Source organism: Haliotis cracherodii, unplaced genomic scaffold, assembly GCF_022045235.1.
Source record: "Haliotis cracherodii isolate W230 unplaced genomic scaffold, xgHalCrac1.p SCAF_10, whole genome shotgun sequence".
In the NCBI taxonomy this organism is placed as follows: domain Eukaryota; kingdom Metazoa; phylum Mollusca; class Gastropoda; order Lepetellida; family Haliotidae; genus Haliotis; species Haliotis cracherodii.
This window is the reverse complement of record NW_027266265.1, coordinates 16,161,711-16,173,741: the sequence shown is the minus strand read 5'-3', so window position 1 is coordinate 16,173,741 and position 12,031 is coordinate 16,161,711. Positions and strand designations below refer to the sequence as shown.

The following is a 12,031-nucleotide window of genomic DNA, read 5'->3' as shown; positions in this document are numbered from 1 at the left end:
ACTTGATCCACACTACATCTTACAGTCTCCAGTTGCAGTCACATGTTCTGTAAAAGGTCTGAGAAACATTTATTTAAAGACAAGCTTTATCTGTGCCTTCAATGACAACATTGCTGTTATCTGCAGGTATCTAACTTGGGGGAGCCGCAAAACAAATTTGTTTTGTCCTTGACCATGCAATAACCATTGAGGCTACTACCCTGTCCTAGTAGCAGAAACGATGTCACGATGGCCCCAAGCACGGCTGGGGCTTCAAGCCAGACCCAGTGACTGTACCAACTATTAGTAGTAGGTCTACATGACTGTAACCTTGCTATCAGAACTGTGTTGTAAATTAACTTTCTTGACAGAGCATCAAATAAACGTGTTCTAAACAAATTGCTCCTTGTGAAGAACTAGGTTGACTTGATGAGAATGGACAACATATTTATGATGTATTATAAAAATATTGGTCCAAAGAGCAATAGGAAATCCCACCTGCAAAAAATGAAAGTTAAACAGCTGGAACATGACGTGGAAGTTTGCACTTTATTCCATGAACATTTATTACTTCAAAGCAAGGTTTCATTCTTCACATATTGACATGTGCCCAAATTTCTTTGAAAGATGGGATTAAACTCTTCATTCATTCAAATCAGTGTTATATTAGTGACAATACATGCAGAACAAGCATTTGTTGACGCTAAGCAGTTAGTCGGTGTTGGGTTCAAACCTGTAACAATTGGCAGCCTGAAAATCTTGAGCATGTCATATATCATTCATATGAGCATCCAGTTTATGTGATAACATTTCTACCATGCAGCGTAAGCTTTCATAATTCTCTCTGAAGTGAATAAGATTTTGTTTGGTTGGTTGTTGCTTACCACCACACTCAGCAGTATTCCAGCTATCTGACTGTGGTCTGTAAGCACTGATCTAAGCAATTTGGATATCATGACATGCATCATCAACCAAGTCAGGTAGTCTGACCACCCGATCCCGTTGGTTGCCTCTTTCGACAAACATTGGTTGCTGAAGACCAATTCTAAACCGGATATTCACAGGAAAGTGAAAAAGGTGAAAGTATAAACTGCAACTATTTCAAAATGCAAAAATAAGTAATCCAGTGTGAGAAATGCAGCAGTTGGATTTCTCTCAACAAACACATTTCAAGCAATGATATGCTACAGGAAGTTGATCTTTTCTTGTGTTTGTTGTGAAGCATGCATGATTGACATAAATCCTTCAGAAAGAAGTTTCTAGTTACAAAATACTTGACATTCTAATTTGTTCTAAGACATCTAGATAGTAAAATCTTTGAGCTAACTATAAATGATAACGTTTGGCTAAACAGATGCTAAACAGATGCTACTCATGTATGGGAGTCACACAGGTAAGCATGGTAAACAGTATAATTCTAGTAACAAAGGGAGAATGTCAGCACAAAAACATCAGGGTGTGTGAGTAAGTGATTAGTAATGCAAAGGGTGGAATATCAGATATTCTTTGACTCTGTGATAATTGGATTCTTTACAGCCACATTTTGTCAGCTTGAAAATTGGATATTTATAATTCAAAGTTCAAACTTGAATATTTCTTCGTCATTATCATGTAATGTGTTTGAAGACTTATCACAGAGACAGGCCATCTGACACCCCTAAAACAGCTGTGATAGTGGTTGCAAAGAGGTTAAGCTTCTTACGGCTTAGGAAGTGACTGAGGGGATCTGAAACAACAAGCATGGCAATGACGGCGCTGAATCGGTACATCGGCAGAACAGACATGTACACACCATGTAACATGCTCACATCATCATTGGAAGCATCCTGAAATAGATGCAACATGTTCCATTCCCATCCTGCCTTGGGGCATTGGTGCCTAGTCTTCTATGACAGCGGGTTTGAATCCCAGATTCACTCTATGTTTCTAGGTTTGTCAGCACCATACCGGCACCCACAGGTTTCACTAAAGTGGTAAATGTCAAGACCAGCATCACTTTGGACCTTCTCCCACAATAAGCTGTCATGCCGTGATATAACACTGAAATACTGTTCAAAGCGGCGCTCACACTCACACCACTGCCTTCTCAGCACTTAGACACTGCATCAGTTCCTGAAATAGAGACTGTGTGGTAGACATGTAGCAATCTACACCTGTTGATTGCACCATGAGAAACCCAGTTAGAAACGTGCGGTCAGAGATAGGATTATTCCACACGTGTGAACACACCAATCACATAATTTCATTGTGTCTGCCAACACTGACGTAGTGAACTGTTTATCGTTGCCTATGTCACAGCATACTTTACAATGGGCTTGCCCATTACATATTTAGTAATTATTACATGTGTCTGTCATACTGATTTGAAGATTTGCCCATCTCACATCACATTATAACTGCCCTAGCACATAACATCTCATATATCAATACCCTGCCCATCCCATATACGCTACCCATCCAATATAATAATGTATCCTGCCCATTTCACATTCAAATACTATCCCATCTCCTACAACAATACCTCCCCATCCAATATATCAATACCATCCCATCTCCTACAACAATACCTCCCCATCTCATATATCGATACTATCCCATTTCCTTTAACAATACCTGCCCATCCAAAATATCAATGCCATCCCATCTCCTACAACAATACCATCCCATCTCCTACAACAATACCTGCCAATCTCATATATCGATACTATCCCATTTCCTTTAACAATACCTGCCCATCCAAAATATCAATGCCATCCCATCTCCTACAACAATATAACCTGCCCATCGCATATATCAATACTATCCCATCTCCTGTAACAATACCTGCCCATCCAAAATATCAATACTATCCCATCTCCTACAACAATATAACCTGCCCATCCAATATATCAATACCATCCTATCTCCTACAACAATACTATCCCATCTCCTACAACAGGGCAGGTATTGTTGTAGGACATGGGATGGTATTGATATATGAGATGTGCAGGGTATAATGTTGTAGGAGATGGGATAGTATTGATATTTTGGATGGGCAGGTTATATTGTTATAGGAGATTGGATAGTATTGATATTTTGGATGGGCAGGTATTGTTATAGGAGATGGGAAAGTATTGATATATGAGATGGGCAGGGTATAATGTTGTAGGAGATGGGATGGTATTGATATATTGGATGGGCGGGTATTGTTAAAGGAAATGGGATAGTATCGATATATGAGATTGGCAGGTATTGTTGTAGGAGATAGGATGGTATTGTTGTAGGAGATAGGATGGTATGGTTGTAGGAGATGGGATAGTATTGATATATTGGATGGGCAGGTTATATTGTTGTAGGAGATGGGATAGTATTGATATTTTGGATGGGCAGGTATTGTTACAGGAGATGGGATAGTATTGATATATGCGATGGGCAGGTTATATTGTTGTAGGAGATGGGATAGTATTGATATTTTGGATGGGCAGGTATTGTTACAGGAGATGGGATAGTATTGATATATGCGATGGGCAGGTTATATTGTTGTAGGAGATGGGATAGTATTGATATTTTGGATGGGCAGGTATTGTTACAGGAGATGGGATAGTATTGATATATGCGATGGGCAGGTTATATTGTTGTAGGAGATGGGATAGTATTGATATTTTGGATGGGCAGGTATTGTTATAGGAGATGGGATAGTATTGATATTTTGGATGGGCAGGTATTGTTACAGGAGATGGGAAAGTATTGATATTTTGGATGGGCAGGTATTGTTATAGGAGATGGGATAGTATTGATATTTTGGATGGGCAGGTATTGTTACAGGAGATGGGATAGTATTGATATTTTGGATGGGCAGGTTATATTGTTGTAGGAGATGGGATAGTATTGATATTTTGGATGGGCAGGTATTGTTATAGGAGATGGGATAGTATTGATATTTTGGATGGGCAGGTATTGTTACAGGAGATGGGATAGTATTGATATTTTGGATGGGCAGGTATTGTTATAGGAGATGGGATGGTATTGTTGTAGGAGATGGGCAGGTATTGTTATAGGAGATGGGATGGTATTGATATATGCGATGGCCAGGGTATATTGTTGTAGGAGGTGGAATGGCATTGATATATGAGATGGGCAGGTTTTGTTATAGGAGATGGGATCGTATTGATATATTGGATGGGCAGGTATTGTTATAGGAAATAGGATAGTATTGATATATGAGATGGGCAGGTATTCTTGTAGAAGATAGGATGGTATTGTTGTAGGACATGGGATGGTATTGATATATTGGATGGGCAGGTATTGTTATAGGAGATGGGATCGTATTGATATATTGGATGGGCAGGTATTGTTAAAGGAAATGGGATAGTATCGATATATGAGATGGGCAGGTATTGTTGTAGGAGATAGGATGGTATTGTTGTAGGACATGGGATGGTATTGATATATTGGATGGGATGGTATTGATATATTGGATGGGCAGGTATTGTTAAAGGAAACGGGATAGTATGGATATATGAGATGGGCAGGTATTGTTGTAGGAGATAGGATGGTAATGTTGTAGGAGATGGGATGGTATTGATATATTGGATGGGCAGGTATTGTTGTAGGAGATAGGATGGTATTGTTGTAGGAGATAGGATGGTATTGTTATAAGAAATGGGATGGTATTGATATATTGGATGGGTAGGTATTTTATCAATACCATCCCATCTCCTACAACAATACCATCCTATCTCCTACAACAATACCTGACCATCTCATATATCAATACCATCCCACTTAACCAGTTGTGGTTTAGAATTGACTCTTAAGTTTCATCTTAAAATCTGAACACATGAAATTATTTTATTACAGAAAAAAAACATTCCCTTGGTGGTATAGTTTGTAGGCACCAGAGTTGTTATGAATATATATATATATATATATAGAAGAGCATGATTCAAAATATCTGATAGACCAAATTAAGGGAGTGCACTGTGTGAGGCCACTAAGAATTCGGTGTGTACATTTGAATATTGACCCTCCCGTAGTTTGGTGTATAAGATGATAAGCTGTATTCATGCATCAACCCGAGTCCGTATGAGATTTACTAGATTGCAGTGTCGAGAAGCTGTACACTGTGGGATTATACACTACTGGTATATATATTAGACTAGACAAAGCTTCAATCGGTGCCCATTTCTTATCAAAGAAGTGTTGGAAACAAATAAACAAATATCAATTGCTTCTGTTGCCTTTGGTGAGTGAGTGAGTATGATTTTACGCCGCTTTTAGCAATATTCAAGCAATATCACGACGGGGGACACCAGTAATGGGCTTCACACATTGTACCCATGTCGGAAATCGAACCCGGGTCTTCGGCGTGAGGAGTGAATGCTTTAACCACAAGGCTACTTGACCGCCTGTAACATTTAGGGATTACAATTCTGATCCTTCGCTATTATTAATATATTTAAATAAATTTAACACCCATGACCATTTCAGGGCCATGTTCACAAAAGTGATCTCACATAGGTTAATCTGGATCTGCACAGAGGTTAATATAATCGGCAGCAAATGTCAGAGGAAATTCCCAAATGAGAATTGAGAAATTTCCGAATTTATCTTATTTCAGTTATGAGTAATGTGATGGCTTGGTCGAGGTGACTTGTACTTTACTGATCTCAGAACCAATACAGAGGAATAAGCATTACTGCTTAAGTTTACATTATTGCATTGAATGTTAGATACCTCTGAAATGAAGATCAGAACTTAAATACAATCACAATTTTGCACAAAATCACATTTTTTTCTGAATTTGTCTGCCAAGAGAACTAAATTTGGAAGCCTAGATAGATCCCTGGATCTCAGTACTATGACTATTTAAAGTCTATGTTAAAAGATATGATTTACAGCAGTTGTAACACTCTCACTGTGAAATGAGACCCTAGATGTACTTATAACATATCATAACACAGTGTTAATCAAGAGCCATGGTTGTGGCATGAGGTTCACTTATTTCCCCATGTACCGTGGTCAGGTGTACCCCGCTGTCACAGAACTAACAGTCCTGTTTTCCAACACTTCTTCAATTAGAAGCAGGCTTCACAGGCCTGGCGACAGTTAACTGTACTTACGGCTTGAGATTGAGGAGTTGCCCCCCTTGCTGAGGGGTAAAGGTGAACTGGTTGTGTTTACTGTGATCAGTGGGATCAGTCGAGCTCTCGTCATCTATCTCCTCAGGGACAGGGTCAAGACGTAACATCACGTCTGATGGTGTCAGATGCGATCGATCCACAATGGTTTGGGGCTGGGGAAAAACAGATTCATAGTGTGTGATGCTCTTCTGCATAAAATCTTAATCTTACAGAAGTTATATATTCCACAGGGTTATAAAGGTCATCCAAGCAGCATATACCTTCAAAATCAAACAGTGGCAGTTAAATTCAGATTTTGTGCATCAATGATATAACATTGAAATATAAAAATTAACATTTTATTGCATAAAATTGGCACGTAAAATGGGGGCTGACTCGGTTGCATAATGATTGGATACTGGGGCCATGCTGACCCGGACGGCAGATTTGTGTCCTGGGGTAGTCCATGACCAGGATCTGGGGTCGTAGATCCAGATGAGATAGGATGTACTGGTCTGGGTCTGACTATGCCTGGGATTGTGTATAACCTGTGAGTTAATGAATTGGCTGGGGAAAAAACAAAACGAGGTGCAACCAAGAACTGCACATGTGTTGCTTGTTCGAAGATGGCATGTCGTGATATGTGTCCTCAGTGGATTGAGACGCTGAAATAGCTGCTTTGTTTGGCATCTGCTTTGAGAGTCTGATAAATTTCTAGATGTAGGGGCGACATTGTTTCCATCTTCTGTATTGAATTCCAAACACGACAATGATGCCACATTATAGGTCCATCTTGCACTTCTCAGACAATGGCTGTCTGTAGCACAATTGACCATATACAGTTGCATCAAAGATTTTCTTGTCCATGCAACCGGAACACGAAAAAAGCCCATATCAGGCAGCCGTTTGCGTAACTCAGCGACTGTAGGGTGGAAACCTAGATTTATTGTCGCCATAATGGTTGACCTGGCTTATTTCTGGAACTTGTTAAAGTGGAACAGTTATATAGCCCTAGTGCTGCGTAGACACAAAGGACTTCGAAAATGGCATGAGTATGGTTGTTGGGCACAAACTAACATACAAATTCTGTGGAGGTAATCAAGAATCAGCTTAAAAAATTGTACAACACATGGAAACAAATGCCGGTCTTCTGCGAGACAAGCAAACGCCCTACCATTCTGCCTAAGAATCTGTGAAGAAGTCCTCAGACTCAAATTTACCACATCTCAACAACTCTTGTATCAACAACTCAAGTATTTGCTGGTATACAAAGAACAAGTCTGAGATTGTGTGTCAGGGTATTGCCACTTTTCCATGTCTAATGAAGGTAAAGCTTGAGGATCACCTGCTACAAACAAGCAGTTTGAGATTGTGGGTCAGGGTATTGCCACATTTCCATGTCTAATGGAGGTCAAGCTGGAGTATTTGCCGGTAAACAGACAAGAAGTCTGAGAGTGTGTGTTTGGGTAAGATCTCTAAAATTCAACTTGTACAAGAAATTGAGTGTCCTCTGTTCAAGGGAAGTCAAGCTGACGTCTGCTGCAGCCTAAAAGTGACACTCACCTCCATTTTATGCAGTCTCATGTCCCGCAACATCTGGGTCCTTTGTTCCATCATCAGTGTACGCTCATATGTGTATGCTGAGATGTCAATGGTGCTCTGAAACATGCATTCATCACCCAAGTAAGTCCCAGAATTATCACTGAAAGCATCCCAACAGTAATCTCATGGTGTCATTTGTTATTTGATGAGCTGATCCTCTTGAAAATAAACACTCAAATATTGTTAAATTTTTAGCTTAGCTCCTTTTCAGTAACAATAGCAAATAACAATAATTTCCTATTGTTTGTCTGACAAACAAATGTCAACTATCTATAAAATGTTAAATGTTTGCCAATACTTGAAAGACTGTATCTCTGTTACTCTGTCAATCCTGCTACAAGACCATCCTCTTAAAGAACAATTCTTCATAAACAATTTAATTCCTGAGAATGGGAGAATTCAGTTTCATAGCATGCTGTGCATGGTATCCATGATTATGTCTTCTGTCAATATCCAATGTAACTTTAACTCCAAAACTAACAACACTGTAAACTCCTATCTGCATCATGTGTGTCGTGGCCACTCACCATCTCCACAACATTGACCTCAGCCTCAATACGCAGCTGGTAAAGGTACGTCTTCAAGTCCTTCATCATCTCGATTGAGTTGTCTTCCATTTCTACACTCATTAAGGAACAGTTTCATCTCTGGTGGGATGCGGAAAGGTAGAGACCTCACATCACAGGACAATGGAAAGAGATCACAATTTACAGTGAGTGAGTGAGTGAATGTTGTTTTAAGCCAGTTAGCAATATTCCAGCTTTAAATGGCCAGGCAAACAAGTGGTTGACATTGTGAGCAATAATCCATATCTTCAACTAAGACGGTACACAATCAGCTAATTAGTCTCCTCTTATCGCCAGCAATAACTTTAACAAACACTCAGAAAGCTTGTCTCAATGCTTGGATACCTCAGGATCACAGAAACTAATTTTGGCATGTTTTGAGTAACTGACAAATCATTACAGAGTTTCGAAATCTTATATTCTACACATATTCAAAAGAGAACCCATGCTTGCCGTGAAAGGCGACTGTGCTTGTCGTAAGAGGCGACTAACGGGATTGGGTGGTCAGGTTCGCTGACTTGGTTGATGCATGTCATCATATCCCAAATGCGTGGGTCCCGTGAAGACGCCGGGATAGAATGGGTCTTCAGGAACCCATACTTGCCGTAAAAATGACTATGCTTGTCGTAAAAGGCGACTAACAGGATCGGGTGGTCAGGCTCGCTGACTTGGTTGATGCATGTCATCGATACCAATTGCATGGATCGATGCTCATGATATTAATCACTGGATTGTCTGGTCCAGACTCGATTATTTACAGACCGCTGTCATATAGCTTGAATATTGCTGAGTGCAGCGTTAAACAACAAACAAACCAAACCAAAAGATATTCCAGGTCTGGCTGGGCGTGCAGTTGCTCAATACCATCAGGGTCAAACATTCTTCCTTATCAATGGGAGATAACACTTTCAGGGTGAATCAACAGGCCTACTGCCTTATGAAGACAGTAGGACAAAAAATGGACAACAACTATCCAAGATGCGATGAAAGGATACGAGCAACAGTAAAGATCCTCAGCTTGCAGTTCTTCCAAGATCGATCCATCCTCAGCAGGAAGGGCAGCAACATCAGCAGTCCACCATCATGAACAATCCACCAGACGTCGATTGTACCACGCAGTTTCTCGTTGTCGGGGAACATAGTGACACCTTTACACACCAACAGGGCCAACTGCCCAGCTCCCACATTACGCACCGTATCTGCAATAGGAAAGGAGTTAAACTTTAATTGTCGCATCAGCATTATTTGGCCAAATAGTGCCAAGAACAAGATTATATATACACAGTGAGTCATAAATACAAAGTTATATCTAAAAACAAATTTGTCGAACATATTTGAGCATAACAATATTATTTTTACAGTTTTAAACATAGGCTATACAATAGGAAAGGAACATGGATCCGTCATCATGCCCATTAACATGGCCTGTTCCCCTTAAAGTGTTTCCAAAGTGTTATTCTTCCAGAAGATTTTTCAGTCAATGTTTATACGCCAACATGAATGTTTTTATTTTTTATATTGATATTTCAAGGTTAACATGGATACGAAAACAAAAATTAAATCCAGCATCAAATAAAGGCTGGCAAACTCTGCACCCAGAACAGAAGCTGAAGTATATCACTGTATAAACTATCCGAAGCTCTGGACAAGTCTGCCAAATATATCACTACGTTGGGAAACAAAGGATGTTGCAAGGTTAATATTTGTTCCACAATTAAAAATATAATTTGGTCAAGTAAAACTATGAGCACTGCTACAAACTTTCCTCGTAACAGGCATGTTAAGCTGTGTGTCTGTTGCGGTACTGACCCAGGAAGACTTTGTAACTCCTTTCATCAGAGTCGTGTCTCCAACCATATGGCCAACCCACCACAACCGTGTTGTGTTTCAACCCTCCTAGACCAGCGTTCTGTACTCTGTAATGGCAAACATGAGGAAATATATGGTAATCATTATGCAACAATTCTTTTAAATATGCCTGTTTGTGCTTAGCCAGAACCCAGTCTAAGAAAATGGCCATGAGAGGGGCACGACTCACAATACCGCTTGTCCCGGAATAACACAAGCTGGTCACGATTGGTCCAAATTGTGAAATCATTACCTTTAACGACCTGTGACATTTTGCTTCTATAAAACTTCATCTTAATTTAACAAAGGTACAGTTTCAACATCCCATTATATACAATATTTACAGCATTGTCTCCTACTTACAAATGACACAGTCCCTCCGTGACGGACCTGGCTATCAATACATCGGAGAATCCCTTCACACCGTAATCCTTTATCAGCTTGTCCAGGGTCTGTAATTCCAGGAAAACATACACTCATCTAGAACCATTCAGGGCAATGTATACACTGCCCTCCATCACCCATGACACATGGGGCCAGTATAGTGGTGATGTGTGTCTACTATTACTCAGTTAATGAAATGAAGCTGTGTATAACTCAGGGAAGGCAAATGAACCCTACTCATGCAATAACTTTGTCTGAACTCTACCATTGCTTGCCATTTAGCAGAGCACAAGGTCAAATGAAAAACATTGATGTTTGTGAGATGGAATCTGAGATCTCATTGGTCTGAGTACTCACTGGTTTTCCTGAGTGAGTGAGAGTGAGTGAGCGAGCGAGCGAGTATGTGAGTGAGTATAGTTTTACGCCACTTTTAGCAATATTGCAGCAATATCAGGGGGGGGGGGGGGGGGGGGGGACACCAGAATCGGCTTCACATGTAGTCCCCGATGTTGGGAATCAAACCCAGGTCCTTGGCGTGACGAGCAAATGTATTAACCTCTAGGCTACCCCACCGCACCCTCTCGCTGGATGCAGGCAATCCCTGGATTTGTTAGTTTTATAAACACGACTACACCATAAAGCGACCATATATACTCATGGGTGATGAAGGAACATTGTGTATACACTGCAGAGAAGTATTGATTGGCAATTATCATATTCCTAGGTGATTGTCAGAGTTAGAAAATATAAAGAACTGGTTTTCAGGGTAGTAATGTCTTCGTTAAGGTGTAATTATAGATCAATTAATATCATAATGACCCATAATTTCTTCTTTTATTACCTATGAGGGCAAACATATCGGGGTTAAAAAAAATCATATGTGCCCTAGGGTCAGGTATCACGAGACAACAGTGTATTGTTTCCCTCATCTGGACGGCATTGTTGATGTCATTCAAATCTTATTGTGATGTGAGGTCGGAATGACATCACACTAGAAACAACGTCATAGCTGAAGATTGTTGTCATTCAACAAATTGTGGTTCCGCTGCATTTGTGACTTTCTGTCATTTACATAGAAGCACTAAAGTTCGTCCTTTTCGGTAATAAATAGAGCATTATATTCGTGTTCATGTCATACTGTGTTTACGACACTCGTGCCTAGATTCCGGAATTCAGAAACTTGTGTCATCAACATAGTTTGACATGAACACGAATATGATGCTCTATTTATTACCGAAAAAGATGTCTACGCACCAAGACAAACTTTAGTGCTTCTCTATAAATGACAGCATGTATTAATCACATCTAAAAGGTCACAGTGCCTTTGTTATAATATATACTGCATACTATTCCTCATCAGATTTTCCAACAACCAAAATTAACTGCAGTTGCAATGAAACATAACATAAGGGAGATAACTCTAGGTTAAATGCACTCTGATAGTCTTTCACATGTCTTCATGGTGCAGTACATCTTATGTACCCCTTGTTTCAAACCAAATGTGGATAATAAAGGAAATCTCAACAGAAAGACAACTGTTGTGTAACGATC

General features: G+C 39.9%; 1 protein-coding gene across 6 annotated transcripts in view; it reads right to left on the bottom strand.

Moving 5' to 3' along the window:
* The window catches only part of LOC139454116 (solute carrier family 12 member 4-like), a 188,626-nt gene that overhangs the window by 8,951 nt on the left and 167,644 nt on the right, over positions 1–12,031 (bottom strand). For 5 of the 6 annotated variants that reach the window (XM_071235634.1, XM_071235636.1, XM_071235637.1 and 2 more), the window contains 7 exons: positions 10,460–10,548; positions 10,058–10,164; positions 9,244–9,447; positions 8,210–8,301; positions 7,644–7,739; positions 6,081–6,253; positions 1,682–1,705 (listed from right to left, as the gene is read on the bottom strand). In XM_071235634.1, coding sequence (XP_071091735.1) covers positions 1,682–1,705; positions 6,081–6,253; positions 7,644–7,739; positions 8,210–8,301; positions 9,244–9,447; positions 10,058–10,164; positions 10,460–10,548 — 785 coding nt within the window. The remainder of the gene's footprint in view (positions 1–1,681; positions 1,706–6,080; positions 6,254–7,643; positions 7,740–8,209; positions 8,302–9,243; positions 9,448–10,057; positions 10,165–10,459; positions 10,549–12,031) is intronic. The other variant, XM_071235635.1, reaches the window with a different exon arrangement.